Raw genomic sequence first — 18,661 nt, forward strand, 5'->3', positions numbered from 1 at the left:
TAAGTAAATGCATCTAGGCGCACAAAATAAATCTCATTACTGTTTCATCAGTAAAAAATTTAATCGGCAAAAGCAAATGGTTTAATAAAACGTTGAAAACTTATTATTAAACGTATTACCTCAGTTGGAGAGAATTGATTGTTTGTAGGTGTGAATAAATTGATCAAGGCGCATGCTACTCTGCAGATTTCCAAAATTAACTTGATTTCAGTTTATACCAAACAGCACTCAGTTCAATGCCATTCTAATGAATAATAAAAATTAAATGTTAGCATTAGAAAAAATTACGTTATATGAGTCATTAAAATTCATAGCTCTAGCGCGTTCAGTTAATGAACTAGTGCTCGCATAAAATTTTATTCTAACCAACAAAAAATCATTTTCACTGAAATTTTAAAAAATCTATAAAAAGTTGATTATTTATGTTCATTTTGTGTCTCAGCCGTGGTTGCTATTTACTAGTTTAACCACAACGGCGACATAGACGTCTAAGCTGGGTTGGATCCTAGGCTATTTCTCAATTTTTGAAGTGAAATAAAAAAACCCGAGTGAACCGAAACTTGATACATCTTGACATGAAACATTCTAAAACAGGGTATATCTTATCCAGAGTCTGACACGGCACTTGCCATGAAAATGTCAAGATATGTATAAGATTGCACGGTCTCTGAAAGGTTATGTTTGTCTCAAAGCTTTCAAGAATTTTTCTTGAATTACCTATATAAGATATCACCAAGACCTCAATATTTACCAAGAAATGTTGGTGGTTTAACTTTTGCAAGAAATGTCAAAATCATGAATGTATTATCAAGCTGTATCAAGTTTTGATTTAACGCGGGTAGCTTTTGATCGTGCAGTGATTACTTTTACCTTTATCAAAAATGAAGTTTCGAAACTGCTCCGAATTTAGAATTGGTTCTGGAATTGTTTCAATTTTGATTGTATCAGTCGTCGCCATTTGTTTTGTGGTGTTTAATTTTTTAAACACGCAAACTACATTACATTTTACTCATCAAGGGGCACAACCGCACTGTTCGGGTGTGAATTCCAATTCGGAAAAATGTCAGAATGTGCCGTTTTACGAGTCCCTTAGCGTTTTGCTTGTTACTAAGCAACCATTATTTACCGGTTGTGTAAACAGAAATGACCCGAGAATGAAAAAAGTTCGCTCCACGGCAGAGCTCAAATTTGAGCCAATAGATTGCGCATTATTTTGTGTGGGTAGAAACTATTCACGCATGAATATTCGAACAGACGAAATGCAGTCTACATGTTTTTGTTCCGGTGATCTGCCAAGTTCGGAGTCTACTTGCGAAAATTCAAACACCAATTTCAAATCCTACGAATTGGAACCGGTGTCTATGCCCTCCGTAAAGGTAAATTATAAAAACTACTTAATTACAGTACTCTGTGAACTAAATATTTAAAAAATAGCCTGTTTTTTACACAAACATTTAAGTGATTATGGGAAGAGAGTGACAAAATTTAAAAACTGCAAAACAAAAGGACAGCAAAACTGATTTGTCCAAACATGCCAGAAAACATATTATTTACTTGATTCTCCCGGAGGTCAAATTTTAGTGCTTGGAATAAATTACGTCCAAGAGTTACAGAGAATGCCAAAATGGTCAGTTTATACCAGAAGTAAATCAAACACTGATAACCAAGCAAGCACAAAAATACCACTGCACAACATAAATTTAAGAACTAATTTTTTTAAAAAAATTTGTTTTCCTTAAAAGATTACAAAAACGAAAAAATAAGCAACCTTTTAATTAAATCTATGACAAAACTCAAATCTTATCGCTTTTAAATTACCTTAATATTAGGAAAAAGCACTTTAAAAAATCTGATATTTGCAATTGCATGAAATCTAATCGTGATCACTTCACAAGGACAATTTTTTTTCTTCTTTACTTTTTTTCGAATATTATTACCTTCGAATAGTAAAAAAGAAAAAAAAAGTATAATTTTCAAGTCAGGAATCAAAAGTATCAGTTTTAAGTCAGTTTTCATGGCCAGATTAAAACTATTGTCAAGTGAATGTGTTAGACTAATGCAATGGGGAACCCAAAAACAGTAGTTATTTTTTTATTTAGTACAAATTGACCCGCAGTAAATCTTAAGTTTCGACTGTGATCACGCTTCTCATTTGTGTTTGCTCGAACTAAACCTGCGTACACCCAACAAAGTACTTAGGTTGCCCTATCGAAATTTTGTATCGATTTTCGAAAAGATTGCTCCAACAAACGATAAATATTTAGACTGGTTATATATTTCAATATCCTGTTGGGCTATGCAAAAGAATATAAATGCACAATAAATCGAACACAATGTTTTTTTAAAAAAAGTATCACTTAAAACGGACTCTCAACCAGTTTTTCAAAAACGAGTTTTTGCCTTTTCAATCAGGTACAATTTTGAAAAAAAGACTTAAAAATGACTCGTAATTTTGATTAACTAAAACATAGGGAAAAGAAGGGTTCTCAAATTCGATTAGAAAAAAATCACAATGAATAACATTTTACTTAGCAAGGTTTAAAAAAGCAATTTGTTAACAAAAAAGTTTACTGTGAAATTAAAGAATTAAAACTTGTTCTTTTTCAGCTACTATGACAAAAACTGGGAAGCTTATTATAAATATAGAAAAGAAAAGCATAAACCAAACGTAGAATACATATTCGATCAAAAAAACAACTTAATTGACGAAAACAGTGAGTTGGGGAAAATTCTAAACTCGTACCCCACTGGTCGCAAAACTTTGGAGATGTTTTGAAGAACTCAAAAATTAATTTTTTTAAGTGCAACTGACCTTGGACTGCACTTGTCTAGGACATATAATTTGAATAAAAACTGAATTGGAAAATAAGACAAAAAGACTGAATAAACTTAGACCTCAAAATAGTCAGCCTTCTTTTGAAGCTATCATTTTACTAAGTTGGTCAGTTTATTTTCAGCGTAAAGAATTTTATTAAAGGATTGATGTAAAACACTTTCACAGTTCTCATTGTTACTGTTCTTGCAACTCCTTGTTTTAAGTAGATTTTGTTTTGGGGCAATTTCATAATTGAAGAGCAGACGCTGTATTTCTCAACAACAAACCCTTTTAAGCCTCCCACTTGAGTTGCTCGATGACTTTTCTATGCAATTTCAAACACTAAGGTGTGTTTTCAGCAAAAATCGAAACCAGTCTTGGACTTTAGCAGTATAAAAAATAAATTACCGATTAAAGAGAAACATAAACTTAAAACAACTAGGAACAGATTTGGAAAGCCAACTGAAAACCGCGGATGAAAATTCGGAAAAAAAACTTAAAAAAAACATACACGGAATTGAAATTGCCGCACGTGGAAAAGAAACCAATATCGATAAAGCAAGTTTTTCTGTGAGAACCGTTTCGTTATAACACTTTTGAGAACTGGATTCTGACTCTTTATTTTAAAAATGCACTCACCTTTCTGCTCCACTTCTTTTTTCGAGTTGACCAAAATCACTACGCAAATTTGACTTCCCAATTGAAATCAACCACCCAATATAATTCAATTTCTTCTTTAGATCGTAAACAGACAGGACACAAATACAACCCAAACTCTTGAAAGCAGAGTCAATTAAACAAAGGAATTTCGTCTTTATGAAAAATTATTTTGATTATCATGGGTTCATTTTTCTTTTCGTTAGGAAAGTGCTCAAAAATTTTTTCCGAAATTCCAATCTCTACGCACCATTAATTCAACTTGTTATATCTTTTGCAAACAAATGCATTAATGCTAGGGGGATAAACATTTCATGTTTTTGCTTAAGGTAATGATTATGTGGCGTTTTATCCTCTTTCGTATTTTGAAATACAATTTAACTTTTTGCCCTAATTTACAGCTTTTTCACTTTAGAGGGTCAGAAGCGTGGTTGTGTACCTTGAACCGTTTGAAATAAAAGAAAGCAATAAAAAGGAAGCCAATTTTCCTGACCAATGCTTTCTCAAATAAATGTATAACATTTTTTGGCCAAAAATTTCACTTCTTTTTTCGTAAGGCTTCTTAGAGATAAAATGATTAGAGATATATATGGTGCATATATAACATATATGCATAATTTTTTGGCCAAAAATTTCACTTCTTTTTTCGTAAGGCTTCTTAGAGATAAAATGATTAGAGATATATATGGTGCATATATATATATGCACCAGCGCAAATCAAAAGTTCTTAAAAACCTCTGCATAAGTAAAATGCATCTAGGCGCACAAAATAAATCTCATTACTGTTTCATCAGTAAAATATTTAATGGGCAAAAGCAAATGGTTTAATAAAACGTTGAAAACTTCACGTATTACCTCAGTTGGTGAGAATTGATTGTTTGTAGGTGTGAATAAATTGATCAAGGCGCATGCTACTCTGCAGATTTCCAAAGTTAACTTGATTTTCAGTTTATACCAAACAGCACTCATTTCAATGCCATTCTAATGAATAATAAAAATTAACTGTTAGCATTAGAAAAAATTACGTTATATGAGTCATTAAAATTCATAGCTCTAGCGCGTTCAGTTAATGAACTAGTGCTCGCATAAGACTTTAATCTAACCAACAAAAAATCATTTTCACTGAAATTTTAAAAACTATAAAAAATTGATTATTTATGTTCATTTTGTGTCTCAGCCGTGGTTGCTATAGTTTAACCACAACGGCGACATAGACGTCTAAGCTGGGTTGAATCCTAGACTATTTCTCAATTTTTGAGGTTAAATTAAAAAACCCGAGTGAACCGAAACTTGATACATCTTGACATGAAACATTCTAAAACAGGGTATATCTTATCCAGAGTCTGACACGGCACTTGCCATGAAAATGTCAAGATATGTATAAGATTGCACGGTCTCTGAAAGGTTATGTTTGTCTCAAAGCTTTCAAGAATTTATCTTGAATTACCTATATAAGATATCACCAAGATCTCAATATTTACCAAGAAATGTTGGTGGTTTAACTTTTGCAAGAAATGTCAAAATCATGAATGTATTATCAAGCTGTATCAAGTTTTGATTTAACGCGGGTAGCTTTTGATCGTGCAGTGATTACTTTTACCTTTATCAAAAATGAAGTTTCGAAACTGCTCCGAATTTAGAATTGGTTCTGGAATTGTTTCAATTTTGATTGTATCAGTCGTCGCCATTTGTTTTGTGGTGTTTAATTTTTTAAACACGCAAACTACATTACATTTTACTCATCAAGGGGCACAACCGCACTGTTCGGGTGTGAATTCCAATTCGGAAAAATGTCAGAATGTGCCGTTTTACGAGTCCCTTAGCGTTTTGCTTGTTACTAAGCAACCATTATTTACCGGTTGTGTAAACAGAAATGACCCGAGAATGAAAAAAGTTCGCTCCACGGCAGAGCTCAAATTTGAGCCAATAGATTGCGCATTATTTTGTGTGGGTAGAAACTATTCACGCATGAATATTCGAACAGACGAAATGCAGTCTACATGTTTTTGTTCCGGTGATCTGCCAAGTTCGGAGTCTACTTGCGAAAATTCAAACACCAATTTCAAATCCTACTAATTGGAACCGGTGTCTATGCCCTCCGTAAAGGTAAATTATAAAAACTACTTAATTACAGTACTCTGTGAACTAAATATTTAAAAAATAGCCTGTTTTTTACACAAACATTTAAGTGATTATGGGAAGAGAGTGACAAAATTTAAAAACTGCAAAACAAAAGGACAGCAAAACTGATTTGTCCAAACATGCCAGAAAACATATTATTTACTTGATTCTCCCGGAGGTCAAATTTTAGTGCTTGGAATAAATTACGTCCAAGAGTTACAGAGAATGCCAAAATGGTCAGTTTATACCAGAAGTAAATCAAACACTGATAACCAAGCAAGCACAAAAATACCACTGCACAACATAAATTTAAGAACTAATTTTTTTAAAAAAATTTGTTTTCCTTAAAAGATTACAAAAACGAAAAAATAAGCAACCTTTTAATTAAATCTATGACAAAACTCAAATCTTATCGCTTTTAAATTACCTTAATATTAGGAAAAAGCACTTTAAAAAATCTGATATTTGCAATTGCATGAAATCTAATCGTGATCACTTCACAAGGACAATTTTTTTTCTTCTTTACTTTTTTTCGAATATTATTACCTTCGAATAGTAAAAAAGAATAAAAAAGTATAATTTTCAAGTCAGGAATCAAAAGTATCAGTTTTAAGTCAGTTTTCATGGCCAGATTAAAACTATTGTCAAGTGAATGTGTTAGACTAATGCAATGGGGAACCCAAAAACAGTAGTTATTTTTTTATTTAGTACAAATTGACCCGCAGTAAACCTTAAGTTTCGACTGTGATCACGCTTCTCATTTGTGTTTGCTCGAACTAAACCTGCGTACACCCAACAAAGTACTTAGGTTGCCCTATCGAAATTTTGTATCGATTTTCGAAAAGATTGCTCCAACAAACGATAAATATTTAGACTGGTTATATATTTCAATATCCTGTTGGGCTATGCAAAAGAATATAAATGCACAATAAATCGAACACAATGTTTTTTTAAAAAAAGTATCACTTAAAACGGACTCTCAACCAGTTTTTCAAAAACGAGTTTTTGCCTTTTCAATCAGGTACAATTTTGAAAAAAAGACTTAAAAATGACTCGTAATTTTGATTAACTAAAACATAGGGAAAAGAAGGGTTCTCAAATTCGATTAGAAAAAAATCACAATGAATAACATTTTACTTAGCAAGGTTTAAAAAAGCAATTTGTTAACAAAAAAGTTTACTGTGAAATTAAAGAATTAAAACTTGTTCTTTTTCAGCTACTATGACAAAAACTGAGAAGCTTATTATAAATATAGAAAAGAAAAGCATAAACCAAACGTAGAATACATATTCGATCAAAAAAACAACTTAATTGACGAAAACAGTGAGTTGGGGAAAATTCTAAACTCGTACCCCACTGGTCGCAAAACTTTGGAGATGTTTTGAAGAACTCAAAAATTAATTTTTTTAAGTGCAACTGACCTTGGACTGCACTTGTCTAGGACATATAATTTGAATAAAAACTGAATTGGAAAATAAGACAAAAAGACTGAATAAACTTAGACCTCAAAATATTCAGCCTTCTTTTGAAGCTATCATTTTTACTAAGTTGGTCAGTTTATTTTCAGCGTAAAGAATTTTATTAAAGGATTGATGTAAAACACTTTCACAGTTCTCATTGTTACTGTTCTTGCAACTCCTTGTTTTAAGTAGATTTTGTTTTGGGGCAATTTCATAATTGAAGAGCAGACGCTGTATTTCTCAACAACAAACCCTTTTAAGCCTCCCACTTGAGTTGCTCGATGACTTTTCTATGCAATTTCAAACACTAAGGTGTGTTTTCAGCAAAAATCGAAACCAGTCTTGGACTTTAGCAGTATAAAAAATAAATTACCGATTAAAGAGAAACATAAACTTAAAACAACTAGGAACAGATTTGGAAAGCCAACTGAAAACCGCGGATGAAAATTCGAAAAAAAAACTTAAAAAAAACATACACGGAATTGAAATTGCCGCACGTGGAAAAGAAACCAATATCGATAAAGCAAGTTTTTCTGTGAGAACCGTTTCGTTATAACACTTTTGAGAACTGGATTCTGACTCTTTATTTTAAAAATGCACTCACCTTTCTGCTCCACTTCTTTTTTCGAGTTGACCAAAATCACTACGCAAATTTGACTTCCCAATTGAAATCAACCACCCAATATAATTCAATTTCTTCTTTAGATCGTAAACAGACAGGACACAAATACAACCCAAACTCTTGAAAGCAGAGTCAATTAAACAAAGGAATTTCGTCTTTATGAAAAATTATTTTGATTATCATGGGTTCATTTTTCTTTTCGTTAGGAAAGTGCTCAAAAATTTTTTCCGAAATTCCAATCTCTACGCACCATTAATTCAACTTGTTATATCTTTTGCAAACAAATGCATTAATGCTAGGGGGATAAACATTTCATGTTTTTGCTTAAGGTAATGATTATGTGGCGTTTTATCCTCTTTCGTATTTTGAAATACAATTTAATTTTTTGCCCTAATTTACAGCTTTTTCACTTTAGAGGGTCAGAAGCGTGGTTGTGTACCTTGAACCGTTTGAAATAAAAGAAAGCAATAAAAAGGAAGCCAATTTTCCTGACCAATGCTTTCTCAAATAAATGTATAACATTTTTTGGCCAAAAATTTCACTTCTTTTTTCGTAAGGCTTCTTAGAGATAAAATGAGCAATTATTCCGATATGAGACCATTTCACAAAGATATTCTTTACTGGCAACTTTTCAAACAAAAAAGAATCCTAGTCAATTTTGATGGATATATCGTATGCCTTGTCCTCATACTAAACTGGTGTTTTAGGACCAGAAAATGAGTTATTGTGATCTATTTTTTAATCGGTCCTGTTTTGCTGAAACACCTGCAACTAAAAGTCAAAGCTGCACGTGCAACAATTCCCATTTTCTTTTATTGTTGAGCAACAAATGAGAGCGACGAGAAAAGAGGATGGTGGTTTATTTCATAACAGCCATCGAAAGAAACCAAAAAATTTAAGTGTGAAAAAATTTCGCCAAGCGAGAGAAAATTTTTGGTATAGCGCGGCATTTTCGAAGCAGTTTTTTTAAGTTTTACTTTACTCTGCGTGTAAATTAGTTTCTATGCCACATTCACAAATCGTTGTCCATTTCGAAACATGTTGGTCATCTCAATTAAATAGTAAAGTTCTGTATGAAATGGCCCTTTAAGTTTTTTCAATTCAATTTTGTTTTAGTAGAAGAAAACAGGCTGAATATGAACAATTTTTGCTTAGTTTTCCAGTTTGAAATTTTTTTCCTAATTCTTCTGTTTTTCTGCTTTGAAATCTTTTCTAATTGCGAATTGTTTAACTACGGCTAGCGGTAGGGTTATAATAACTAATTGAAATCAATTGAGGATTTGATGGCACATATGATCCCAACTTAAATTAATCAACTCTGCAGTTTTTGTACTTTTTACTTCCAGCTCATGTTTTAAGTGTTCTCCCGTGCATTTGAGTGTAATGCTTGTACTGAATGAAAGAACTGGAACTGTTTTTAGTGTTTGTTGAGAGCAGTTATTGAGACTTTGCATTTTTTAGAATATTTTTCAACAGATTTTTTAGTCTTCATCCTTTAATTTTTTTCTGTTTTCTCGGTTCTCCTTTTTAATGTATAGTTTGATATGTTTCGCATCATCTTGATTTCTTTTGTTGAAGACAATTAAATCATATAAGACAAAATATTATAAACAATGCATCTGTTGTTGCAAGTATGAAAATTTTCCAAGCAAAAAATTTCATAATTTACCTTTTCCTTGATAATCTGTTTTCTCGGTTTGTTGATTCAAATTGAATTGTATAAAGAAAATAATAGTTTTATTAAGTAAAATTTGGCCATCGTTTAAGTTATATTATACTTTGAGTCATTTCCGGAGTCTTCCGGCTACGTTTTCTCATTCTGAATTTTAGCAATCACAATCTACAAGGTTTGAGGCTGGAAACTTTGTAAGAGAACAAAGATATGAGTTGAACAAAGAAATGTTTTCACACAAACATAGATGAAAAATATTTTAAAATACAAATTTGCTATTTTTGAACCTGAAATTGACAAAAATAAAAGTCTGAAAACAAAATGACAATTTCTAAGTATGAAGAATATAGTAAAATAACAATAATAAATAATGATAGTGATGGATGTTTGTGAAACCAAAAATTTGAGCAAATTTTATATTAGATTCCTAAAAACAACTTTTTCAGCTTTTGAAAAGATTATGGCGGATTTTATGTTCTCGCGTTCATTGTCAGAACTCATAGAGTTCTCTTGCTCGCGGAAATTACATCGGCTTTTCGATTTTTGGTTTATAGCTATATTCATTTGCAGAATGAGAACATCTTGCGTCAGGCACTAAGGTGTCACGCCTAATTGCGTCGAGCTCGTGGAGTGAAGCAACTCATTATTGACTCCCAAATTGGGCAATGTTGTTTACGTGGAGTATCTTCAGCCATTCTATTTTACCTCACTTTTGGGAAATAGGCTGGGCTGTTTACTGTGGTTTGACTCTGGAATGGGTTCCATTCGGACGATCAAAAACATGCTAACAGACATTCCATACTCAAGACAGTGCCCCGTGTCTGAGCTAATTATCCCGAAACGTGGGGGACGGGAGAGGTAGAGAGTAACTGAAGTCGCACAGGAGGGCGTCAAATGAATGTCATGAGAGAAAATTTAAAGTGAAAATTGATCCCCCGATTTTGGCGCTTTTGATTTTACTTTTAGTAGTGAACTGCCGCCAATTGCGTTCAGCTGCTTGAACTGTTAAAAGAGAGAGAAATTTAGATCGCTCAAAACGCCAAAAGTCAAGGGCGTAAAAGTCACATGAAAAGTCAAATCGGTCTAGCAACAATTTTGCATAAAAAAGACTACCACGTTTACAACAATTACTTCAAACGATGGAGAGTAATTAATCAGTTCTGATTTACATAATTCGAAAATAAATTGGGATCTATTCCGTTTGTCAAAGCTTAGTGGGTGCATATTATTTGCACCCACCAGACGGGCGTGCCATATTTTTACATAATTAATTACTATGTAATGACACGTGCTCTGTAATTGGGGGCGCATAACGTAGTGGGGGGGGGGGCATAACGTAGTGGGGGGGGGGGGCACAAACGGAAAAAATCCATAAATTGGTACCAGTACTGAGACATAGTATCCTCAGGCTTTTACATAATATAATGCTCATTATTTTATCAATCTGATCAGGTTTTGATTAAGGTGAAGCGCTGCTCCAGACTCTGTCATTTGATGGCACTTTACCATTATTTGCAAAACTGAACTTGATCTGAATTGAGCTGGCTCGGGTGGCGCCTCAACTTGGGTATGCGATCCAAAACACATATTTGACAACAATTCTTGGATTCCAACTTATTAACATACGAATATGCATTTTTCAAACAAGAACAAACAAAGATTGGTTTAGGTGGAGGGAGACTTTGGTAAAATCGACAACTTGCAATAATTTTCTAGATAATTCCTACTACTAATTAGAAGAATTAAAGACTTTAAACAAAGAAAATATTCGCAGTATTTTTAATCGTTTACTTCTGATAACCTTATTTATTTTTCCTTATGTGAACCAGTGCCAAAAAAACTCCTATCTGGACACAAACACTTGATTTTGTTCTAGATTTGATTCTGTTTCAGAACAAATCGTTTCTAGGATGCCTACCTTCAATTGATAAACTCAATTTCGATGCAGTAAATTCAATAGAGGCATTGAAATCCGTTGAGAATCTCCGGCGTGAAAAGTGCATAGAAGTTTGTGACTCACTCATGCACGCAATTGCGATATTCACAGTAAAAAACAATAAACAATCAAAAGCAGATTGTGTGTGTTTGGAAACGCTTTGGAGGAATATAGCCAAGATCAGGGAAAAAAATAACCCGAAGGAATGTGTGAACAGTGCGTATATAACTCCGTGGGCCTTTTCGAAGTGCTCTCACGCAACATTTTTGGATCCCAAACAAACGAGTATTCCTCAGGTTAATTTGGTTTCGTTATTTCAGAGCTTCATCAACTGGTATAGAGTTAAACTCAATTTCAAATAAAGTGGTGGTGATGTCGAGAAAAATGAAGAAATTTTGTTATTTATAAATTGATAACTTTTTAAAAAGCAATTGCAAAATACAGAACTCTTCCAGTTATTTAAAATTTTATTGTTAAAAAATTGCACTTTACAGGTGGGGCTCATTAGCGTGCCTGGATCTGGAAACACCTGGACAAGGTAACGTCTTTAAATGAATTTTCCAGCAGAAGAAATAATTGCAAGAACTCAAATAAAACTCTCGGATTAATCCAAACTAAAGCATAATCGGCAAACGTTGGACGATTTGTCAAACAAGAAGGGGGAGGGGATCGGGATTTGGACCTAAACAGGGTATTTGCGGGATCATAACTTTATTAAAATGTTTAAAATGATGCTGTTAAAGATTTTTATGGACCAATAAAATGATTCGAATTGAAAAACTGAAAAAAAATCTTGGTACACTTATGAGTGCAGTTTTATTAGAAAATTGAGCCCAGCTGTTTAAATTTCTGAATCAGAGCAATTTAAAACACTCAATTACTCACGAGCAAAAACGTAGATCGGTGAAATCAGCATAACACAAAGCAACATTACCAGCGTCTACCGGTACCGAGTGAAACTACTTACAAAGAAATTGGCTGGCGCCTTCCGGTGCCGAGTTCCGTTTAACGCGGAAAGCGCCTAAATTTTGTGAAAGTGGTTTCCACAGTGCAATTAAAAGCCGTAGGATCAAATGAATGTGAAAAGTAGATACGTTCGGCTGCAAAGGCATTTCACAAGAATTTAACATTTTAACCTTACTAAAATGAGGGATTATACTACAATTAATCTGCCGCACAATTATTTGAGGACACGCTTCCCTCAAACAATTTTTACGGTGAAAAACAGTTTTTCCAGTTTAAAAGTGGAAAACACTGAGGTAAGTATGTTTCAAACATACATACATACATACACACACACACACATACACACACACGCACACACACACACATACACACACACACACACACACACACAGACACACACACGCACACACAACACACAAACACACACACACACCCACACACACACACACACACTTACACACACTTACACACACACAAACACACACACACACAACACACACACGCACGCACGCACGCACACACGCACAAAACACACACACGCAAGCAAACACTTACACCAAACACACCACACAACACGCACACACAAACACATACACCACACACAACACACCACATGCTCATCACACACCACACACACCACACACACCACACACAATGAATTAAAATAGGAAAGTGAAATCTGGTAATAGTAACGAGTAAATTTACTCAAGTATTTGGTTCCGGTAGACGTCCGTAATGAAAAAGCCCTTGTAAATTTTGTATGGGAACAAATTTAGTTGAACACAATAAGCGAATCTGAGTAGTAATAAAAAGTCATTTATGCTCATAGGTAAAAGTCTTAGTCAAATATGATCCTACAGTATCTTATTAGTAGTCACCCAAATATAATCAAAATATCTTTAAAAGATCATTAAAAACGCTCTAAAGCACCAGAATAATAGAAGTTATTATAGCCGAGAAAAGGTAAAAATAACACAAAAACATGATTGTATTGAAACCACTGAGCTTCGAAAAATTTGACTGGCATTTATTAAGGTCTGTGGTGCAAAGTGCGATTGGAATTTTGTCTGGAAGCAAGTACCATGGCGAGGGGGCCTTTTCACAAAAGCTACACGGAGAAATGGAACCATGGACATCCAACAGAACTACTCTCATCAAAAATCATGAGGAAGGCGATAATGCAGGTGAGAAAGGTTAAAATTAATACTTTTTGTTTCATTTTGAATTCATTCCAATGCCTCCACAAAACTGCAAATTGTGTACACAGGTTAAATTTCCCCACACCCAACAAAACATAACAATAGATAACAATAGAGAGAGAGAGAGAGAGAGAGAGAGAGAGAGAGAGAGAGAGAGTTTCGATTTTTCACTTTTCACTTTTACAGGAAAATTTTCCGCACTGATGGACAGGAGAGTTGTCGTTATCCGCGACCCGTTGAAATGTTCAATTGCCGAGTTCAACAGACGCGCAAAAGGCAAAGTCGGATCTTTCTCAAGCGTAGAGGCATTTATGAAGGGAGCCAAAAATATCGCCGGTTTCAATAAACTTTTCAGAGGCTCGTTGGAACACTTTCTCAGGTTAACAACTCGATATACTAAAGCACAGACACCAGTGCTTTTTATCTCATACGAAGACATGGCAGGCAATTTATTGCCTAATTTGTTGAGAATAACCAAATTTATGAATATGGGCTCTGAGAATAAACAAATTCTAGAACGATCAGTATGTACAATCTTGAGTGATAATGGATCGAAGCAATCTTTTAAACGAACTTACAAAGTTGACCTAACTGATGCTGCTAGAAGTTTGATTGATAAAAAATACGCAATTGAGACTGTAAGGAGAATCGAAAATCTTTTCCAAATTTCTGGAATGCATGAGTTAAGAACTGACGACTACATATCAATGATAAATGGTTGAATGGAAATGAAGGTTAAAACTTCCGTTTTTGTTAACCGACAATCATTCACTATTTCCAGTTGAATATCAGTCTTGAAATATATGTAAAGTAGGGCTATGTGTTTATTGTAAATATATGTAAGTTATGACCATCTGTTTATCAACCCCATTCTTCAACGTGATATAATGCTTTGTTATAACAGTTACTATGCTCAAATATGAAAAAAGTTAATCTTAATCTCTTTTTTACCACCACGCCTCCGCCTTCAACAACACTAGAAAACCTCCCTTCATGAAACAAAAACAGCAGATTGCCGAAATAGCTGCAACGGAGACTGTCCAGCTGTCGAATATAACTAGAAACAGATGCAGAATTATGTTCTTTTTTGGAATAGAACTCAAACTGCTTATTTAAATTTTGTTGATATCACCTTACTATTACAGTTAAAAAGTCATTGAGAGGGCCAGGCGAATCATTTTGAATTTTTTTGTTTGTTGCGCAAATCAGGTTTTAACTCACTGCCAATTAGTTGAAAAATGACGCCGTACACATAGAAGCGACAAAAGAACAGCAAAAATTTCAAAAGAACGCAAAAAGTTCAATAAAAGTGGTGCGTGAAAAATTGTGAGAACAAAAAGAGCGTTATGTGACGAAACAAAAAACTTAACAGGTCACGTACTGAATTACAAAGAGAGAAATAAACCTTGGTTAAGACAATTAAGCTTTCTACATAAAACATTAAAATGAGCAAAAATTATGAAATTGAAAAACTACGAGTTGCGTAAACTAAACACGAGGAAAGGGTTTTACAAGAAAAACATATGTAAAGAACTTCCGGGTAAAAATTTGAGAAACTCTATCGAAAACAAGCACAAACAAACTTCTAGGTGAAAACTAAGTGCAGGAAATACAAAACTCACAGGTCAAAAAATGTGAGACAAACACAAAAATCTTTTAATTTTGGCGAAAATTTTTTTGTCAAATCCGCTTTTGTACATATAGCTTCAAATGGAACCCTTTGGATTAATAAAACTTTTCGTCCATGGAACATACTCCGAATGTCTGAAAATTGTGACCAAAAGTCAAACATAATATCTGAAAATTTAAACTATGCGTAATTACAAAACAAAAATCACTTTAAATAAATCAAAGACAAGGGGTGATAGAAAATTATCAAATGTGTCAAATTTTTAAATTTCATTTTTAACGTTATCGGCAACATCGACTGCATATAACAAACTATTAAACAGTTTATCATGTGCATGAAAATAAAACGCTCTAATATTGGCTATATTGAAACTAGAAGGCAGAGTAGCAAAGGTAGCAACCAATAAGGCAGGGACCCAAAAGTTAACAACAAAATTTTGAACAATCTTAGATCTGTTTTTTACTTTGGATATCCTTATAAAAAAATTAAAACTACGTCTCCATAGAACACCGCGGCGACCCGCCAGTTATGAAACTCAAAGAGAAAGACACAAAAAGCAACTCACTGAGCTTAAGTCCTCAATTGAACCTAAGTAGGTGAGCATGACTTAAATTTCATGCATCTAAAAAACCTCACACAAAAAATAATCTACTAAAAGAAACAAAGAACGTAGCCGGAAGCCCCTGGAAGGAGCACAAAGCTTTTTACTAAATTGAAATTGAAGTAACTAAAAAGTAAGAAAGTTTGGAAATATCTACTTTTTTCTTTCTTTACTGAATAACAGGAGCCAAAAACTACAGCCTGGTAGTGAAGTTGAATAAAAGTGTAAACACTCTATGAGCGATTAAAGGGGCAGCGAAAAAGAAAATTTGTATCGGTTTAATTTTTAAAAATCAAGTTCAAAAAATTATAAAAATGACAACAATTTTTGGACAAAAAACTGCTGGCTTTCTTTCAGAAAAAAAATAATTTTTAATAAACACGATATGTTATCAGTAGCGGCAGAATAGATACAAAAATTGTTACAACGAAACTTTGAAACTTTTGTGTTTGTTATGAAAATTAAAATCAGGAAAAAACTTATGAAAAAATTTCGACTGGAGCTGTCCTATTGACTTTTTCTGGGATCAAAAATTAGCTAGCAGAACCATATCAATGTCCAATATTAAAGACGAATCCGTTTACAGATTAGCGAAAAAACAGAATTAGTTACCCTGTTGCTCAATTGTACTCAAAAAGGCTTTGAAAATGCTCAAAAACTTGTTCTCCTTTTTCGGTAATAGGAATCATGGGGGAGTGGATGCTACTCGGGTTAAAGGGGTACGTGGTCGGGGTAGTTTTAATTCGGGACAGGGTGAGTAAGGATTTTCTGAGGAAGGTCAGTCAAAATGACTTTCCACGTTTTAGGTCAAACTTGTGAACAAACCAGCCTGTTGAAAAAGATAAAAAACCGATTGAAAACCAATACTCAGTTTCTGTTCGTAGGAGAAAAGCAGAGCAGCAATACGCTGCAACTTCTTTGGATTGGTAAAAACAAGGCAATATATCTACGCTCATCTTACATTTTTGCTGCTATAATAAAGATGCGCGACGAGTAACAAGCAGTAATAGAAATGACTGTAAGTCGAAAGAATACCAACCCAGGTTCAAATTTCCTACCCAAGCCCGCTTCTATCAGACAACAGATCGGGACCCAGTGAGAGAGTGTCCGACTAATCTACTGCCGGGTTATAGAGATCCCAATCAAAGAGCCCGGTTAAACGGATGCCGGGTCAGAATCTCATCCATTATCTGCATTATCTGGACAGTCTGATCAGAGAACAATCTATAGTCTGGATAACCTGATAGCATCGTCTGGGTAGTCTGAAGAGAAACCAAGGAGATCTGGGGCTTTCTGGGCGTAACCTGACAAATTTGAGCACCTCTCCTAAGTCTTGGAATTCTGGTTTTTGCGTAATCAAGGCAGAATAGTCCTCCACGGCTCACAGCAATGAAATTTTTTGACAATTTTTTGTGGTGCCTTTATTGGAGCAGGAATCCATTTCTTAACTACTGATTGATCTTTCCAGTAGAAATGCTTGTCTATACAAAAGTCTTTACAGCATTCCTTGTCTTGCTCGATTAGACAGTCTCAAATTTTTTAGGATGGCTGACTTCGATGTAAGATTACCAAATGGATTTGTAAGATTATCAATTAGACTTTGCGGCTTGAATACTGCACCTATTCCCTCTCCTAATACAGCGCACTCAACTCTCGTGTTGTAATTTGAAATATAATGTGAACTATATGTAATTTTTCCGATGCGTTCAAATGTAACTCATTGGAATCTCTCCATATAAATTTGGATAGATTGAGCAAGTTTGTAACTGGATGGCAAAGAACTGCTAAGTTTGGTACAATAAGAGTAGTGTTATTTTGGACAGAACTAATAAAAGGTCTCAATTGCATGAAATTGGTTAGGGGCGGGTGAATAGAAAATTTTTAACTTTTTGAACGTTATCGACCCATGTGTTTGTAACACAATAAACCAGACATTTAATTGACTGTTTTGCGATTTCACCTTTTGGTAAGTTTATTGAAATTCTCCTGATCTATTAAATCAAGACAAGCATGTAGATTTTTTGTGATTTGATTTCGAACCTCGCGAGTCCGTTTTCGCCATATAAAAAACAAGGAGGTTCGGTGATGTGAGTACGCACATAATGTTCCGACCCCGCTCATCCACATTCTTGACTTAATTGGTTACCAAATGATGAAGAGATAGAAAACTTTCAAAAACATACACAACGTTCAATAAACAACCAATGAAATACGATAATGCCAAGCTAGAGGGCCGTGAAAATTGTTGATAATAGGACTACTAGAAAGGAAAATTAAAAAATCAAACAACAAACATTATTTACGATCAAAACTCGATGTCTATAATAGAAAAATCATAACAAATTCAAACTCGCATCAGACAAAAACAATAACAAAACAATTTAACCTATACTTCAATAGAAAAGATATGAGACTTGTCCCCAATGCGAGTGGTTAACAAGTCGAAAAAAGAGCAAATAGGTGCGAAGTTCGAAAATGCTTTTCCATTTTTTAAAACAATTAATTTCACAGTTATCAATGTCATTAGATATCAACTGGAACCACTAAAATGTTCATTTATGTCTACAAAGGAAGCAATTGAGACATGTTATTATCTATTGTTCGATTACGCAAAATCTCAAAACCAATGGGATTAACGATTATAGTTATAATTTAAAAAGAAAAAGAAACCGAAATCCTTTGAAGTGTACATATATAAAAAAAAATCTAACATTTTATGAAATCTCGTAGTAACAGTAGTAACAATGCCGAGAAACAAATGTTTATATCTAAAAACGTCAAAAGGATCAGGTTATAGCTCACTGGAAGCGGGATGCGACCTGTGTTTACAGGGACTGATAGACAAATCGACCGAAAAACCAATTAAAAAAGACAAAGCTCAAAAACTCAAATTTATTACTGAAAACAAATATTTTCAAAAGTCTTAACAGACTAAGGATTACAACAAATAGCAATGGATTAAGTTTCTACACCTCAGGGAGC

The 18,661-nt window shown here is 33.9% G+C and overlaps 4 protein-coding genes across 9 annotated transcripts in view; 3 read left to right on the top strand and 1 right to left on the bottom strand.

Moving 5' to 3' along the window:
- LOC142344575 (uncharacterized) overlaps positions 1-18,661 on the bottom strand; it is a 91,323-nt gene that overhangs the window by 66,616 nt on the left and 6,046 nt on the right. The gene's annotated exons all lie outside the window — the stretch shown is intronic.
- Positions 1-18,661, top strand: part of LOC142344573 (eukaryotic peptide chain release factor subunit 1-like) — a 271,614-nt gene that overhangs the window by 34,232 nt on the left and 218,721 nt on the right. The window lies entirely within an intron of this gene.
- LOC142344571 (putative H/ACA ribonucleoprotein complex subunit 4) overlaps positions 1-18,661 on the top strand; it is a 556,150-nt gene that overhangs the window by 34,229 nt on the left and 503,260 nt on the right. The gene's annotated exons all lie outside the window — the stretch shown is intronic.
- Positions 378-14,381, top strand: LOC142343995 (sialate:O-sulfotransferase 1-like). Of its 3 annotated transcripts, none has more exons than XM_075395426.1 (6): positions 378-548; positions 843-1,376; positions 11,241-11,579; positions 11,778-11,821; positions 13,285-13,433; positions 13,635-14,381. In XM_075395426.1, the coding sequence occupies exons 2-6, from the start codon at positions 882-884 to the stop codon at positions 14,168-14,170; spliced, it is 1,563 nt and encodes a 520-aa protein (XP_075251541.1). In that variant the 5' UTR covers positions 378-548; positions 843-881; the 3' UTR covers positions 14,171-14,381. The 3 variants fall into 3 exon arrangements, with proteins under 3 accessions (XP_075251541.1, XP_075251542.1, XP_075251543.1); XM_075395427.1 differs by having other exon boundaries at positions 521-548; positions 858-1,376; XM_075395428.1 differs by lacking the exons at positions 378-548; positions 843-1,376 and adding an exon at positions 5,051-5,578.

This window comes from Convolutriloba macropyga, chromosome 8 (genome assembly GCF_964194025.1).
Source record: "Convolutriloba macropyga chromosome 8, txConMacr16.3, whole genome shotgun sequence".
NCBI classification, from domain to species: domain Eukaryota; kingdom Metazoa; phylum Xenacoelomorpha; order Acoela; family Convolutidae; genus Convolutriloba; species Convolutriloba macropyga.